The 16,912-nt window shown below is 36.6% G+C and overlaps 3 protein-coding genes across 4 annotated transcripts; all 3 read right to left on the bottom strand.

Annotated features, from left to right (window-relative positions):
* Positions 1-288: 288 nt before the first annotated feature.
* Positions 289-2,733, bottom strand: LOC122275711 (ras-related protein RABB1c). The gene is made up of 6 exons (XM_043084903.1): positions 2,372-2,733; positions 2,047-2,186; positions 1,642-1,724; positions 970-1,174; positions 800-868; positions 289-639 (listed from the first exon to the last, which is right to left on the bottom strand). The coding sequence occupies exons 1-6, from the start codon at positions 2,415-2,417 to the stop codon at positions 547-549; spliced, it is 636 nt and encodes a 211-aa protein (XP_042940837.1). The 5' UTR covers positions 2,418-2,733; the 3' UTR covers positions 289-546.
* Positions 2,734-4,702: 1,969 nt separating this feature from the next.
* Positions 4,703-11,365, bottom strand: LOC122276685 (probable galactinol--sucrose galactosyltransferase 2). 2 transcript variants are annotated; one of them, XM_043086568.1, is made up of 15 exons: positions 10,933-11,074; positions 10,379-10,500; positions 10,028-10,272; positions 9,463-9,553; positions 9,167-9,215; positions 8,971-9,062; positions 8,063-8,170; positions 7,863-7,991; positions 7,258-7,668; positions 6,520-6,661; positions 6,371-6,438; positions 5,912-6,046; positions 5,613-5,827; positions 5,381-5,469; positions 4,703-5,310 (listed from the first exon to the last, which is right to left on the bottom strand). In XM_043086568.1, the coding sequence occupies exons 2-15, from the start codon at positions 10,393-10,395 to the stop codon at positions 5,029-5,031; spliced, it is 2,073 nt and encodes a 690-aa protein (XP_042942502.1). In that variant the 5' UTR covers positions 10,396-10,500; positions 10,933-11,074; the 3' UTR covers positions 4,703-5,028. The 2 variants fall into 2 exon arrangements, with proteins under 2 accessions (XP_042942502.1, XP_042942501.1); XM_043086567.1 differs by lacking the exon at positions 10,379-10,500 and having other exon boundaries at positions 10,933-11,365.
* Positions 11,366-11,579: 214 nt separating this feature from the next.
* Positions 11,580-15,891, bottom strand: LOC122276686 (subtilisin-like protease SBT5.4). The gene is made up of 11 exons (XM_043086570.1): positions 15,732-15,891; positions 15,485-15,594; positions 14,870-14,967; positions 14,592-14,762; positions 14,392-14,500; positions 13,685-14,219; positions 13,481-13,575; positions 13,146-13,391; positions 12,938-13,052; positions 12,458-12,671; positions 11,580-12,340 (listed from the first exon to the last, which is right to left on the bottom strand). The coding sequence occupies exons 1-11, from the start codon at positions 15,837-15,839 to the stop codon at positions 11,796-11,798; spliced, it is 2,346 nt and encodes a 781-aa protein (XP_042942504.1). The 5' UTR covers positions 15,840-15,891; the 3' UTR covers positions 11,580-11,795.
* Between the last annotated feature and the right edge of the window lie 1,021 nt (positions 15,892-16,912).

Raw genomic sequence — 16,912 nt, 5'->3', positions numbered from 1 at the left:
TACATATTTATATTACTCTTATTAGAATTGGAGTTAAACCAAGTTTCCACCTGCTCCCAAGAAAGCGCCAGCAAATCTCTGCATTCCTTTCCTCCCGTGTGATGGATCCATATCTAGGGCTCTCTCCTTCCTTTATTTGCTTATGGAAAAAAATGCTTTGGGCTGTGCTAATGTTATTCCTTTGAGCTGGTATTGATACAAATAATGATGTGTAAAAGCACCCAGCATACAATTATCCACATCTTCATAAAAATAGTAAGTGCACGCATTCCTTGTATTTTTCATAACTAACTTTGCAATCCTTTTCAACACATCTTATTGATGAATGAAACAACCGTAAATTTACATACAAATAGGACGTCAGAAAGGATTATATATCCTGTACTCGTATTATAAAACAAGTCTGGAAAAAAAGAGGGGGGGGGGGGGGGGTGGTTTCTGATATTCAGACCCATATAAAGTGAAAAAAAAAAAAAAGGTGAACAATGAGAAGGCACGAGAAAGGTAGACATTTTGCTTTTGGTGTAGCTATTGAGATCTCAAACTTCAACTGCAACAGCCCCCACCTTGAGAAGAAGAGCCATCTCTGCCTCCTGATGGTCCTGGGATTCCACCATATCCAACCTTTATTCCATAAGACTGCAAATAAGGCCAAGACTAGAGCATCAGCGCACCATCAATAACTATCACTATCAGCATTCTAAAATTAAAACAAACATATTTCTTTGTACTGTGCCATTCAGGTGCTAAGCAGAATAGTAGACGATGACATCATTTTTTTGGAGGGAAAAGAGCTAACCTCATTGGATACATCAAAAACTCCATCCTGAATCTTCTTGTAAATTGTAGCAGCTGTTTTTATAAATGCCTGTACAAGGTTCACATACTTTTAAGGAAGAAGAAAGGTACATTCTCATATATTGTATATGCTGAGGTTTTTGTTACAAAGAATAAGCACCATGTTCTCACCTCCTCAACATTCTGGGCAGTTTTAGCAGAGGCCTCCATGAAAATCAATCCATGCTCCTTTGCAAACTGCTCCCCTTCCTCTGTGCTCACAGCCCTTCTGTGAGCCAAATCACACTTATTACCGATAAGCATTATAGTCATGTTTGCATTCGCATGTTGCCTTGCATCTTCCAGCCAGCTAGCCAAGTGATTAAAAGTCTCTCTCCTGTGAGTAAACAATCATATTTGTCATCCCAGTGCCTTATCTCAACTATATAGCACAAATGATACAACATAACGAGGAAAGACAAAGCCCTTTTAAATACACTTTTTACATCAATGGACACAAACGACTGCCTGAGGCTTACACTTGGTTAAACCGGGAAAGAAACATATAGCACCTTTCTCCATTAGATTGTTAAATTATCATCCTACTTTCTTCACCAATCACAAAGCATCAATTTGTATGGAGTTTTGAAAGGTAATGTAACGTTTTGATGATTTACATGTTTAAAAATGTTAAATATTGTAAAAGCACCATCCAATTATATGTTTTTCCCGATGGAGGAGTTCACAACAAGACAATTTACATCCGCCGGAAATGAGTGAAAAGCCCACTTTATAGCACAAAGTTGAATAACTAACTTCCTAATATAAAGTGAATGAAAGCTAAACGTTAAATGGAAGCAATACCTCGTTATATCATAGACAAGCAACGCACCAGCAGCCCCTCTATAATAGGACCTTGTAATAGACCTGAAGGATTCTTGACCCGCCTGGAATAATTGGAAGTAAACTTCAGTAACATGAAGTTGAAAATAGATTTCGTTAACAAACTCATAGAAGTTTTAAGCAATATAGCAGGGAATAAAAATAAAATGTCCATCAATACAACTTCTATATATTTGAGAAACAAGCAACCCACTCTACGATAATCATCAAAGCAAAATTTGGATGAGATATTAATAATTAAGTGATGCAGTTAATTCTAGTGAATTCTTAGAAACATACTTATGAAGTTATAAATCTACAGCGATTACCAATAGAATATTAGTTTAAACTGCAAAGCCGGGATGATAAGAGAGACTCAGAACAAACCGTGTCCCAAATTTGAAGCTTGATGGGCTTGTTGTCTATGGTAATCATCCTGGCCCCAAACTCCACACCAATGGTCAGGTCATGCACTGGCTGGAACCGCTTGTCGGTAAACTGTAGCAGAAGACATGACTTTCCAACCCCTGCGCAACAAACAAACAATCAATCAAACTCTCGGATCAAACAAGCTTTACACAACAATTCCCTAAAAATCGAATTCGATCACTCCTAAGGAAAGCATAGTTCGATTTGATAGATATTGAAAACAATAATTAAAAAAAAAAAAAAAAAATCTAGGTCGAATTTCGGGATAGGATAATAAAAATACCGGTATCGCCGATGATGATGTACTTGAAGAGGTAAGCGTATGACATTTTTCTAACGCACAACGCACAGAGACGCCAGATCGCTCCAAAACCACGGAATAAAATTATGGTGCTCGAAATTGGAGTTCCGAGATATATTTAAAAGCACTAAAGTTCCTAGGGAAACGAAACCTAGTAATAGAAGGAAAAGGAAACCTAGTAATAGAAGGAAAAGGAAAAGCAGAGGAGAGGAGAGAAGCCGAAGGAAAAGGGAGTTTGCCAGGGAGGTAAAAGAGTCTGTCTGTCTAGCCTACTGTCGTTGTTTATTTGGAAGTTTTTAGTTTCAGTCTCCCCGTCCTCGCTGTCTTCCCCTCATTCAGAATTTTGCCACCATCGCATTTAACCTTTCCAGGAGTAGGTTTTTTTTTTTTTTTTTTTTAGGAATAATATTTCTATTTGATTTTAAACTCCGCGTTATCCACATACTATAATTTAATTTAAAAAATAAATTTAAATTTAAATCTTATAAATTAAATTATAACATATAAATAATATATAATATAAAGACTTTTAAATAATACTATTACAATTTGATGTGGTTTAATAAATTAGCGTGATTTTATATTGCACACCAAATTATAAAGTTTTTTTTTTAACTTATAAAAAATTAAATTTATTATTATTATGAAGTAAATCTAGCGAATTACATACATTCGTCAGTTTACTTTTATAAAATATTTTTATAAGTATAACATTTCTTTTTTCAACCTTTACTATTTAAGTACTATTAGAGTGTCGCCTAACAATGACTGTTCGGCGTGCCTCAAATGTAAAAGTAAAATTTATTTTTTAAATTTTTTTTATTTTTCTTATTCATATTTTCTTGACATCTTTAAACATTTTTCAAAAATATAAAAAAAAAATCAATACACTAATAGTTACTTTATTAATCAGTAAGTAAAAAAAAAATTAAATACATGAGCGATAAAAATGAGTAGGCAAAGTAACATTATTTTTACTGTTTTCATCCATTTACTTTAGTAATCTTTCATTTTAAAATCATTAGATCTAAGCTGAACTCATGAAAGAAGAAGGAATGTGACAATATGACTTCCTGGTATCTCCCAAGTGAGAATCACCATCTGGGAAATCAGTCTAAAAGCCTATGAGATGGAAAAAGTATAGGAAGTTGGTTCTACTGAAAGAGTGTAATCAGCCAGAATACCTGTGGCTTCTGGATGTATTTATAGAGGCTATCCTAGTTTCCTTTGGTGTGGGAAAGTAGCAATGTTTTGTATTAAGCCTATTCTATATACTTAAAGTGAAATGAATAAGATTTTTAAGTCAGTTTTATATTATTTATTAGATGTTTTCTGCAAAAATTATAGGCACAATAATAAATATCATGGAGTAATTCTATTTTGTTTGTATACCACCACATTCGTGTTACTTAAATGATAAAGATTTAATTCGAAAGCTTTTAATTTTAAAATTTATTTTTAAAATCAAATTATAATTTTTCAATATTTTAAGATCCACTTTATATATGTACACCTCACTATAACCACAATGAGATTCTATAAAAGTAAATACACAAATTGATATGATTTTATATGATATATTAAAAGTAATTTTACAATAAAAGTAACTTTACAATCTAATATATCACATCAAGTTACGTTAATTTGTGTGTTTATTTTTATAAAATCTATTTATAGTTAAAGCATTTCACCACTTTAAAATCTAAAAATCATACACAATCTCATTTAATCAAAAGATTTTTTTCTTCTTATATATTAAAAATATATATTGTTTGAAAATCGTTTATTAATGAGTAGTCACATAATTGAAGAAATCAAGAGTTTGATGAAATAATGGCATATAACCCATTTCTCCAAATGGGTTCGAACACCCCAACCCCTTTTGTAAGAAGGAAAAAAAAAAAAAAAAAAAAAAAAAAACATAATTGAAAGAGATTTTCCTACTCTTGAACACCTAGTCATAATAACAAGAGAACTGCAATGCCCTGTATTTACCATACATATAAATATATATATATATATATATCTTATCAGTGCTTAATGACAAGATCTGCATTAAATACCAATGGATTCATATGCAAGTTATCTATGTAAAAACAAAAACAAGGCGGCAACAAAATCCACATGGATTTAATAATATTTAAAATATGTTGCCAAGGATTCAGACAAGTTACACCTCAACCTTAGTATCTGAACCATTTCTTAAACACAATCATTTTCATCCAAGCACTATCTGGTAACAGACCATGGGCATGCAAGTTGTTTGCTTTCTTTATGTTTTGGCCCAGCAATAGAATAAAGTGGCCATCAATCTTTGTCCAATCATTGTTGCATTTATTTATATACTCTGCTGTGGCAGAAGAAATTGTGGATACTCCCTACTCTGGCGGCCACTGGCTGCTCATGTGAATGTCAGTGCCCACCTCTCAATCAACTGTTTAATTGGCAATGAAAGTATAAGCATTACAGTGAAAGGAAAGTAGAACTCTGTCACATATTCCCAAATGTTGCAGAGAAACAATTATTGTTTAATAATCCTATCTTTGTTTATGGATCAGTTCATTGTTTTTACTTTCTTGCGAGGATAAATAATCTGTGAATCAGAGCTCAAAGGTGAGACCAGGCTGAAAAATCAGGCCTCAATAACATATAACAACATCCCAAGAACTGGTCGATGCAGGAATTGTGAGTGTCAAAAGATTGTCTTCATCTCTGAAATCATATTCCTCAACTTTAGAGTTTATGTAGCATGATTTAGGCTTGGTGCTGGAGTATGCTCCAAAAGTACCTACTCCTCTCCCCTTGACATGTATTTCACAAGTGGAAGAGTCACTAGAGAAGTCAATAGCCTTAACAGCTCCACCAGAATTGTACATATTTACCAACCCAACTGGTGCAAATTCAATCTTCTGATTGTAAACCTGCACAACACCCAAAACCTCAGAATTCATTGATCATAAATAATGTTGATCCTAGTAAGAGAAGACAAACCTTTATTGGAGATACAGTAAAGACATCGCATTGCAGAACTTTCAATGTGACATCAAACGTTTCTTCCTTCGGTAATCGCACAAGAGACCCTGAAAGGTGTACAGAAAGTATTTTAAAGCCATCAGACTGATGAGGTACTTATCTCCTTATATGCACAGAATAAATGTGGTTGTATGATTTTTTTGACACAAGTTGTATGTACTTAAATGTAGTGTGGCAAAAATGACAGTACCTGTGCTGTAAGCAAATACTGCACAGTCTCCAGTCCACAGCTTCCCAGAAACCTCTTCAAAATACTCAACATCTGCAGGAGAGACCTGCCCAGAAAGCTCAGAGCTAAGATCTCCTTTAGCCTCAATTTCCAGGCAAGGCCATGTTCCTGCTCCTTGGCAGTTGAAGACGCCTAAAACTCCAGTGCATTTGTTCAAATTCCAAATCTTCATAAGACTGATTAAAACACAATCAATGGTTAGGAGAAATGATATATATACTATCAGATGATGAACAACTTATCCAGTAGAAGGTAGCTACCTCTTGCCATCCGTAACCGGGTCATTAAATAAACAATCGCGCGTTGGCCTTCCAGGGTATTTAGCTCTGAGCACTGACCCATCAGAAAGTACCAGCCTTTTAAGTACCTTGAAATCATGCTGGCCGGGTTTGTCACTGTTATTAATTTCAGCATGTAGTATATTAGTTACTGCTGAGCATTTTAATGGAAGAACAAAGATAAAAATTAATTCACTAAACAATACATAAATCAATGTGTTCAGAAACATTCATATTACACACATATACGATGGAGTAAAATTTCCTTTGTGCATTGTGGGTACAGACTAGAACTGACACATACATATTCTCACAGCAGAAAGTTGAAAAATAAAGAGAGGAAGACTGGGGCGGGGGGTTCTCATAATAAGAACCGTTCTCATATGTAGGTGCTCTTTAAACATCAATAAGCTACTGTATCTCCAAGGTGACATTTCTTACCTAACGTAGACTCCGCAACCTCCTACAGCTCTAGCAACTGCATGAAACTCAGCTGCATCATGGTAGCTCTGACAGTTGTTAAATAAAATCATTAGAAACTGGAAAATAAAGCAGTGAAAAACTTACATAGTGAGAAGGCCATGCCATACATAGAACATGTCCCAATCAGGGACAAAAACTTCACCAAGAAAAATGCTGTTGAAAGCCACAGCAGCTATGTGTAGTGTCTGTGTAGTTGGATTGCTGGGGTAGTAATCATCAGATGCTCGTGTAATAGCACTTCTTTTTGAGCTGCATTAGCAAACGTGGTAGCAAAATTACTTTGTATACAGAAATATTTATTTATGAAATAATCTCTCAAAGCAGCATGCATATGATGACATAATTATTTCGAAGGAAGTGATAGGCTAAGATGAATGCAAGGTTCATTTGATCCCTGTTGGAATTAAAAGTAGAACTCATTAGTTAAAAAAAAGTAACGGTCCAAGTTATTAACACACACACACACATATAATTAAGAACACCCTATCATAATCATTTTTGGGCATGTCACAAATGTGGAATGACTCGTGTTATTATTTCAATCTCATGCTGAAAATAGAAATTCCCAGTGCAAGATACATGGATCAGGTGATTCTAGAAACCTATTCTCAATTCATAAATCGCTTTACCTATATTTCCTTGAAAATTTTGTACAGATATAACTCGTCAGATTTGCTAAGCGATACAAATAATTAGCTAGAGGAGACATTTAAAACAGGCCTATCATGTGGTCCATGCATTGTGCAATTCATGAAATTTAAATCCGTGGGTGCATTTTGCAGAGTGCTTATTGTATCTGTCAAAAAATAAATTTGGCAGGGCATTGCAGTGCAAAAGTGATATACTGGTAAACTGTATCTGTGCTCTGACCCATGCAGCAGATAATGCTGTTGTCCTGGAAGTTGGTGGCAATAGAATCCTCAAGTGCTTTTTGGAACTGTCTAGTAAGAGATACCCGACCACCTAAACCAGTTGCAATAGTTTCCAGTATGTTCTGAACATCAACCTTAACCCCATCCACACCCTGTGAAACAAGATATTTGTGTAGATCATCATAAAACTGAGATATCTTAGCAGGATCTATTGTACCAATGCCATATTTCTCCATCGAATCCATAGATAAATCCCTCATGTTTGCCAAATTCCCTGGCGACTGTATTGGATATCTTAACTTTGGATCATACTTTTTGGTTCCTAAAGCATTTGGAACAAGCCCTCCCCAGTATCCCAGCAGTGCATGCCAGACATAGACATACCTGAGAATTTAAAAAAAATATATATATATATAAGGAAGATGAAATGTCCAAAAGGTAGAAAATGTGCTGAATAACACCTGTTATGTTTCTAGGAGGGTTGAGGATGAACTAGTCTGCAACCTTATGTACAATTCATGGTTGTCAAAGATTTACATAATTATTTAAACCGAAAGAAGGCAGTCTTGGAACCTTACTTAAGGTCAAAATTCGTCCTAATTTCCGAAACAAAATCCTTCAGACTGCTTGGCGCCTCAATTTGACCCTCATTTTCTGTTCTTCGAAACTTGTTATTTTCTTCAATGCTGACCAATCTGCCCCCAAACCTGCAATTTGGAGGATAGTAGAAGTTAAATATGCCCTCTTTCATGAACAACAGAAATATGGATAAACTTACTGGGACCCTTCGACATATGGCTCCCCTTCTTTCTGGAACTCATTAGTTGTATCTTGCCAACCATCATCTATAATTATAAATTTTGCTGGAGTGCCTCCCTGGGATAAACTGAGAGATACAGAGAGAAAATTAATCAATAAGAGTTGCCAAAAAGTATTCTTCAAGGGTAACTTGGGGTTTCTTTTGGTTGGGGGGAGGGAAAAAGGGGGGGGAGGGGGGGGGGGGGGTGTTGAGGGGGGAAGAGCTCCATTAACGAGGAAGAGAAAAAGAAAAGAAAAACTAATCCAATAAAGAACTTCTAAAGTGAAGAACAAGCTGTTGTGCAAACTCATAGAATCAACTTTCAATGTACGGGGAAAGAAGCAACTTCAAGGCTACATGTCAATGCCTAAATCACATATGACCAGTTCCTCGTGATATATGTGAATAAAAAAAGATTCCATATAATTGACATGTCACACAGAGATCAATGTACTTTAGAAGCAGCATCCCCATGATATCATATCAGTAGTTTCCTTCTATTTGGCTGAAACTATCAAAATCGCTTATTTTACTTTATTTTGCCCTTTGATCACTACTTATGTAAGATTTAAGTCCTACACAATAATTTAAACAAAGAGAAATAAATTATTTAGAGGCCAATTTCATTCCCCTCAAAGTTTCCAGATGTCTATTTTGCAAGGTTATCATGTAAACAAACATCATCAAGAATTACTCATCATAGCTCAATCCCTTGCCAATATGCACACGTGATTTTATTATAAAATGAGTGTTTCTTTAGTATTGGTTAAGTTCCTGACCTTATATAAGTCAACTATCCTGACATCATGAGAGGACTTCCAAACAGAAGCGTTTAGATCATGTTAGACCACTGTATTGAAAGAGAAATTTATGATATAGAGATTGACCTTTTAAGGCCGTCTCTGATTCCTTGAGGATTAACTTCTTGGTAGAAAGCATCCCAGGTGCACCAACCAAACCAATCTAGCATTCCAGGCATCTGCATCATAAAGTCATCAATGCTGTTTCTTGTAACCACAAGTGGGCTAAATCCTGAGACTAGATTTACTTAGCCTGATACAAGAAATTGGTTTGCTGCCTTGCCTGTTTGGTTTCCCTAAGTGTAAAGGTTCCGAGCTGCTGCTCCAACATTCTGCATAAGATCCAGAGTGTATCAGAATAGTGACGATAAGATTGTAACTGGCAACTAACTTCATTATGGAAATACTAGCAGCTAACTTAAGATTCATGATCTTATATGGTATAGATCTCTGTTTGATGCTTGAATTCACATTAGGGAAGAGCTTCCATGCTATATAGCTCACATTATAAGAACCATATCCCTAAGTAATTTCAGAAATTTACTTCAAATCTAAAATTTTCTTAGAAAGCCGACCTACTTCATTGATTCGTGGATCAGATCAAATGGATGGTTTCCATAATTTACAAAAACTGCTTTTAGAGATTCTGAGGTAACTACAGCCGGGTCACCTGTCAAATTATACAGAAAGTCAAAATTGTTAGATTACAAGAATAAGAGACACATGCGAGTATAATTGGTAAGTAGGAACAAATTGGTTATCAGTTTTATATACTTCTGTTAGAAGAAATCTTCATTGTTGCCAACCTTCAGAGCTGATATACCTGTGGCTCCATGGCACCTTCATTCAACACCTACTGGGTGCGAACCCTTAACCTAGTTCAGCTGAATTGGAGGGTCCTATAACATATTCTCTTGGTATCTTTTAAGATGTCATGATTGGTGTGATAGGTAAGTCAGAATAGCCTTGTAGCATCAATCTCCGATCTAATAGATCTTCTCAGTAAGTTTATTTAACATCAGTACGAGTGCTGGACTGGCAGAAAGTTTGGGCCAGATTGCCATTATCGCTTCATCATACTAAGACCAATGTCACAAAAAAGTAAAGGAAAAAGAACACGGAGAAACCAAGCTTTAACTCTTACAACTTTCAACGCATAACTGGAGTTCATTTGATGAATTTCCCTGCAAACTGCTTCTAAATTCACCATCCAGCACCGGCAAGAAAAGGATATAAGAAATTGTTTCATTAGGTGCACCAATCTCTGTTCCTTCCCTCACTTCCATCAGCAGCATCTGAGTTTCAACAGGAATGTCACTACCTGAATTCCCCACTCGTGGTATCATCCAAAAGAGTTTAAATCTAAACAGACACAATATCCTGACATCCCTGCATCATAAAAGCATCGTTCGAAATTTTCATTAAACCTCTAATTGAATCTTAAAAGGAGTAATAGGATGTGATAAAACTCAAAACCAAATTTCCATAGGCAAACCCAATAAAATATATCATGAATCCTTGCTGATAATCGTTGATGATCCAACAAAGAACTGCCTCAATTTGAGGGGAGAGAAACTCTCTTGCAGTGATGACAAGAAAGTATGATGGTGTAGTCAGCTGAAATAAAGGAACAAATTGAAAGTCTGATGCCAAAATTAAAGCCTGATTTTAGAAACAAGACTAAGAAAGAGTGTCAACAGACTAGATATTACATTTTGCCATAAGCGGTAGTTTTGTAACAATAAGTAAGGATAGAGAGAACCTCTCCACACTATCCCCATATAAATTTGAAACTCGACATTCGTGCTAAAACTTAGGTTAAGATTCCCAAATTCCTAGACATATTTCTTTAAAGGAATTGTTTGAGAGGATCGCGTATATTAGTTGCAGGTGCAAACAGTTGCTCGTTTTGATGTTCTTCACTAACATAATGATTACTCACTCGCATTTAGACTATTATTGTCATATTGGGCAAAAAGCAAACAGAGTATCAATCCGTTCAATACAAAGGCAAAAAAAAAAGAGAGAAAAGAAAAAGAGCATGCATACTCGATGACTCCAAGCTTGAAAACAAGTCGGGAATTAGCATCTGCGGAAGTAGCACCCACGAACGCCGATGAATTCGTCAGAGGTGTCACTACAACATTGTCAGGCACACCCGTCAATGCATCCTTCCCGTTGATACTAAGAGTACCATTTTTAAGGACGGGCTTTGTACTGAGAAACATGGATTGTCTGCATGCCGGCAGCCCATTGGCGCGGCGGCTCCCACGAGAGATAATCCTCTGGTTTGAAGCTAACAATGAGGAGAATCTCTGGCCGGAGCCGAGTTGCAGAAGCCGCACTGGTGAAGGAAACATAGTGGTGTGAATCATGGTGGTCATGGAGGAGGAGTTTCGTAGCAAAGCACACTTTGAACAGTGAATGGACCGTTAGGAAACCCGTTATAAAGGGTGCAATAGAGATACTGTAGAAGTATATGTGATGTGCGTTTGTTCCAAGTCGATAGGTGAGAAAAAGCTCGAGAGACGAAGGGATGAGGCTATAGCTTTTCCTTCGTTATTGACCACATTTTTAATGTACGTGTGTTGTCATTTTCAACTTTTAGGAACATTAGAAAATAATATCACCCCCCAACAAAATCCACGACTTTGTCGGTTAAATGGAATAATGATATTTAAAGGTAGCGGAGAATGTAGACCTTACAAACCAGAAGTGGCCTTTATAATTATTTTTTACATGATCAACATGTTTTTCAATGCTCTTCACCACTTCTTGATTATGAACTTTGACAAGAGCAGAACATGAAAAGCCCCCAGCAAACTGGTCTGACCACTGTTCATGTGTTCATGTTACAAACCAGATGCTTAATCATAAATCCCAAAGCCAATCTTCCTAAATGCTAATGACATCTAATAGGCAGCAGCAGCTGCGACTACTATTGGACTTCTTACGTAGTGCTTGCCATCTGACCAAATTAGCCCTCCAAACACATAGCCTTTAGCCACGCCAGGTTTCTCCAATTTCAGGGTCAATTTAAATCTCTTCTCTTCTCCAACTTTCTTGAACTTCAAGGTTTTAGGCTTAACACGAATTGAAATCCCTGCTGGTTTTCTTACACGAGCTGAATAAGTGCCTGGTGAGCCAACATTCTTCAGTCTTCGAGTCACTCTGACAGTACCAGAGAGTTTAGGGACTGCTATGGATGGATTGTTGAAATGCAGAAGGCTTGCCGACTTGCGACATTTGCAAGGAGCCTCGGAAAAGAGTTCAACTTCAGTCTGGTTATAGCCAAGAGCACAAAGGAAGTCCAAATAGTCATTCACGGTTAAGTCATAGACCAAGCCAGGGTCCATGGCACGGTTTGGTCGTATGTGGCCAGCGCCATAGCTGAACGGCGTTGCCTTCACAAAGGATCCATTGAGAACTGGATGCACGGTGTTATCCCTTGTTCTCGCTATGACAAAGCATTCAAAAGATGTTTAAACAGACTAGTCTGCATTTTTTTATAAGGTTTTGGAAAACTAGAAAGCAAACCCAAGAAGAGGAAAATTCTGAATACAGAGGTTTTTACCAGTTGTCATGATTGCAGATCTTATTGCGGCAGGACTCCAGTCAGGATGAAGTGTCTTAAGAAGGCCAGCGATTCCAGAAACATGAGGGCAAGACATAGATGTGCCAGACATGGTGTTAAAAGCAACTCTACGATTATCAGAAGGTAAGTTTGATGGGCTTGTTGCTCCAGTGAAGCCAGCTATGATATCCACTCCAGGAGCAGTAATATCAGGCTGAACATTTAGAGAAAGTTGGAAAGGAAACAACAGTTTATGATACCATAAATTTCATTGGAATCACAAATAATCATAAAATGTAATTGAGTTGGTGATGGTCTTGGACCTTGGTTCCTTAGTGTTCAAATGAGAAGGAATACTATTGAGTAATGACAATAAATTCATATGAAATTTCCTTGCTTGTGAGATCATCCAAAAAAAAAAAAAAAAAAAAATCAACATGGACAAGATGCTAATGTTGGATTCATTGCCAAATGCCAAACCTTGAGAATCTCTGGTGTAACAAGGTTAGGCCCTTGGGAAGAGAACGCGGCCATGAATGGAGCTGGCTTTGTACCAATTTGTGCTTTTGGGGGCGTTATAAGTCCAAGAGGGTCCCTATTAATGATTCATATAACTTGTGAGGAAATTGAAGAAAATGTTGATTAGAGAGAGAGAGAGAGAGAGAGAGAGAGAGAGAGAGAGAGAGACTTGGTAGAATTGATGTAGGCGAAGACAGCAAGGCCATCTTTGTAGTTAATATGTGATGCTGGTAGCACATGAGGATCCGCAATAATTTCGTTACCACTAGCCGCATCATTGCAAAGAATCATCCCAACTGCACCAGCAAGAGATGCTTGTAGGCCCTTGTCTACTCTTGCAGTTTTCCCTCTCAGACAAGCCAAAATTTTACCCTTCGCCTTTGCAGGATCCAGAGTTCCGTCCAAACAGAGCATACTGTATAGCACAAACACAGCAAAAATACTTCAATTTGAAGCTTTTAGTCGAAATATAAGGAGGAGAGCTGTGAAACAATTTGTTCTTACGCATCTTCTGCAGATGCATTAGCAGCCTTAGCCTGTGCCCCATTAATAAGTGAGTAGAATCGTTCTTCCGGCAAAGCTTTAGACAGGCTTGAACCCTGTAGTATTAAAGGAGTACAGAAAGTCATAAAGAATATGGAAAAACGTAAGAGTAAGCAATATCTTCACAAGAAAAAGAACAGAAAGCATGGCGCATAGAAAGATGACCTTGAGTCTCAGCCCATTCTGCAGTTCAACAAAAGTTTGGAACTCTCGGTCCATTGTGCTTGCTCCCACAGTTATCATCCAAGGTGAAACATTGGTGACAGTTCCAGCAGTCGGTCCATCATTTCCAGCCGAGCATACTACAACAACACCTTTTTTAACAGCATGGAATGCCCCAATGGACAGACCATCGTTGAAGTAATTACTCGGAGGGCCACCGAGTGACAAAGAAAGCACATCAACACCATCATTTATGGCCATTTCAAAGGCCGCCATTATATCTGCATCAAAGCATTGGCTACCATTGACTGGTTCCCAGCAAACCTTGTAGGCAGCAACCCGCGCTCTTGGGGAGCCACCTCTAGCAGTTCCATTGCCCACACCAAGAACATTTGCACCGGGGACAAAATTCCCTCCTGCTGTTGAGAGCGTGTGAGTACCATGACCTTCCTGATCAAGTGCACTTTCCATAGAAGAGTTGATTGGCCCATTATTGGCAGCGTAGCCTTTGTTGAAGTATCTCGCCCCAATTAGCTTCCTGCATTTTCTCACACACCCCAAAACAAGGAAATTTTATAGCTGAAGAGAATTTGCATAGAAGCAGAGCAGTAGTTGTATCTGCTCGTGAACTTTGTGGCCATCCCAACATATAAAAGTAAGAAAGTGGAAGTATGGGGAAACATAGACTGGATCGTTAAAATAGAGCACACCTATTGCAGGGGACTCCACCATTGGTATCGTTTTGACAGATTCCTTTCCACCTTGATGGGACGGGTCCAAAACCTCGGTCGCTGAAGCTCTCTAATTTAGGCCAAACACCTAGAATAACACACCACTCAGTCAGACTCTTTACATGAGCATACACAGAAGAAGAAAAACTAGTACAAAGCTCGAAAGATAGATTAATTACCAGTGTCAAGATTTCCAATGATTGTGTCTTCACCAAATCTGGCCTCATTCCACAAGGAATTCTGGTAAAAACCTGTACGAACTTGTTTGTCCAGTAACATAAATTCCCACGAATGAGTTGTGTGTAGTTTTCTTGCTTGGTTTAAGAAAACTGACACAACTTTTGGGTGCTCTGCAATTAATGCCAGTTGATATATACCTGAGTCCTGACTGACTAACATGACTTTTTTCTAAACAAATTTAAAGAATGAGGAACATAAATATGTTCTGTAATCTTACTCGCGATTTCAGCTGCCTCTTCCTCCTCAAGGATGGCAACAAAACCGTTGATATATCTGTTAAATGAGTAGATAACTGCGTTCTTGGCCCTCTCTTTACTGCATGGAAGCGAATCAATGGATTTACACTTTATAATATATTAAAAAGAAGAAGTGATATCGCTAAAAAAAGATTACATAAAAGTAAACCTATAAATTGACATGGTTTCATATTTACTTTACAATAAAAATAGTTTTACAATTTAACGTATAATATCAAACCAAATCAATTTGTAAATTTATTTTTGTGAAATTTCTTGGTTGCTAAATAATTTCTTTTAAAATAATGAAACATTCGTAACAAAAAATCATTTCTTTTTTATGACATTGAATCAAAAACATCATGCAAACGTAACATGTCTTTTTATTCTACTAAACCTCGGGCTTGATTTTACTGTAAGTAAAATCATACTGTATGTACATTATCCTTAAAATATGCATGTATCCAAGGATTTGAGCATTAGACTTGAGAGCGCACGTACCTCTAGACCAAAACTTTTACTACTCGAGTCAACCCTAGAGTTGAAAAGAAAAAGAAAAAGAAAATCATTGACATATAAGATACCAAGTTGCATACCTTCCCACGAATGTTCCTAGGAATTCATAATGATAATCAGTCACCCGATCAAGATCAGCTTCGGAAACTTCAGGGCCGTGTGCATGGGACCCCAAGTACACTATATAAGACTATTCCATTACAAACAAGAAGAAAAGAGGTTAGTTAGTTTTATGATCATGCAATCGATAAAGCGGAAAAGAGAACTTGAAGGTGCAGAGAGGTAAAAGTGATTCAAATCCTTGAGTTTGAGACACATAATGCTTACATTTTCTACTGCAAAAGCAGGTGTTTGGAACGTAGGAAAAATGATAAACAGAAGGAAGAAAGCTGAAAGCTTTGAAGACCACATTTTGCTTTGCTCTGTTAGGATCATATCATAGAGGAAATTAGGAAACGAGGAGTAGCTAGAGTGATGAGCTCTATCTCCTTTATATATACGAGATGGTCAAAGAAAATGGTCGTCCGATTATAAATGAAAAAAACAGAATGTGAGAGGTAGAGTCCAGCGCCGGAAAAGATCCATATGGTAACGGATTAGAAAGAATAAGAACCAAAGCTGCTAGTTTTACTTGGAACAGCAAGATTCCACATGATTCTGGGAGCTATATTGGGGAACGAATATTGATCAGACCCATTCCTAGTTGTTCTATATACTTGGGAGAAAATCTCTATGCCATCTACTTCTTCCATAACTGCAATGAGAACAATCCCATGCATTCCCACCTTATCAGGTGAAATATTATCTGTTGGGCTGCATTTCAGTAAAAAAATTAAAAAAGAAAATCATATCCAGATTTCGTTTGTAATTTTGTTATGACTAATTTTTAACTTACCTTTTTTCTTGTTTGAATTTTGACTTCTAAAAAATTGGAAGAGAGAAATTATATAAGAGTTCTGTTACATACAATCATTTTTGTATATTTCTTGTACATTCCACTGATGTGATTGACTAAAGCAGTTATTTAATATTAAAAAAAAATAACACAACCAATTACATTAATAGAGTACGTAAAGATTAGTCCAAAATGACTGCACATAAAATTTTTGAGTATATAATTAAGAGATTTTTATTTAGAAAGCATAAATTAATGTAGAATACTACTTCAAGTGGGATGCTTAGAAATAAATCAGATATGGGAATATCGTTACCAAAAATCCCATGATCTGATTCCTAATTATTTTCAACATGAATTTAGTTACAATATTCCTAAGAATAAACCTAAACAAATATTACCGTTATTGCCTCTTCTACGGTAATATTGCAAAAGTGTGGTGCAATTTGGGTGAAATTTCCTATGATGAACATAATTCATAGAATATTGTTAGGAAAATATCGCTCTAGGTTTTGTTACATACAAATAAAGTCTCGTATTAATCTGCATACTAATACTGATTCACTCATATTTAAAATTCAAATTAATATTTTGTTTAATAAAATTTACTTAT

Source organism: Carya illinoinensis, chromosome 9 (genome assembly GCF_018687715.1).
Source record: "Carya illinoinensis cultivar Pawnee chromosome 9, C.illinoinensisPawnee_v1, whole genome shotgun sequence".
Classification (NCBI taxonomy): Eukaryota; Viridiplantae; Streptophyta; class Magnoliopsida; order Fagales; family Juglandaceae; genus Carya; species Carya illinoinensis.
The sequence above is the reverse complement of the archived record's forward strand: the minus strand, read 5'-3'. Positions and strand labels throughout refer to the sequence as shown.

What these genes read in the sequence shown, in the direction of transcription:
- LOC122275711 (XM_043084903.1), bottom strand. Translation starts at nt 2,417, where the DNA reads ATGTCATACGCTTACCTCTTCAAGTACATCATCATCGGCGATACCG. An exon ending in CATCATCATCGGCGATACCG is followed by an intron (nt 2,187 to 2,371) that starts GTATTTTTATTA and finishes TTTGTTGCGCAG; the next exon opens with GGGTTGGAAAGTCATGTCTT. An exon ending in AGCTTCAAATTTGGGACACG is followed by an intron (nt 1,725 to 2,046) that starts GTTTGTTCTGAG and finishes CAATTATTCCAG; the next exon opens with GCGGGTCAAGAATCCTTCAG.
- LOC122276685 (XM_043086567.1), bottom strand. Translation starts at nt 11,267, where the DNA reads ATGACCACCATGATTCACACCACTATGTTTCCTTCACCAGTGCGGCTT. An exon ending in CTGATTGGGACATGTTCTAT is followed by an intron (nt 6,439 to 6,519) that starts GTATGGCATGGC and finishes AACAACTGTCAG; the next exon opens with AGCTACCATGATGCAGCTGA. An exon ending in CCGGTTACGGATGGCAAGAG is followed by an intron (nt 5,828 to 5,911) that starts GTAGCTACCTTC and finishes TGTTTTAATCAG; the next exon opens with TCTTATGAAGATTTGGAATT.
- LOC122276686 (XM_043086570.1), bottom strand. Translation starts at nt 15,839, where the DNA reads ATGATCCTAACAGAGCAAAGCAAAATGTGGTCTTCAAAGCTTTCAGCT. An exon ending in GCCTACATCAATTCTACCAA is followed by an intron (nt 13,053 to 13,145) that starts GTCTCTCTCTCT and finishes AATCATTAATAG; the next exon opens with GGACCCTCTTGGACTTATAA. An exon ending in ATCTGCAATCATGACAACTG is followed by an intron (nt 12,341 to 12,457) that starts GTAAAAACCTCT and finishes GCTTTGTCATAG; the next exon opens with CGAGAACAAGGGATAACACC.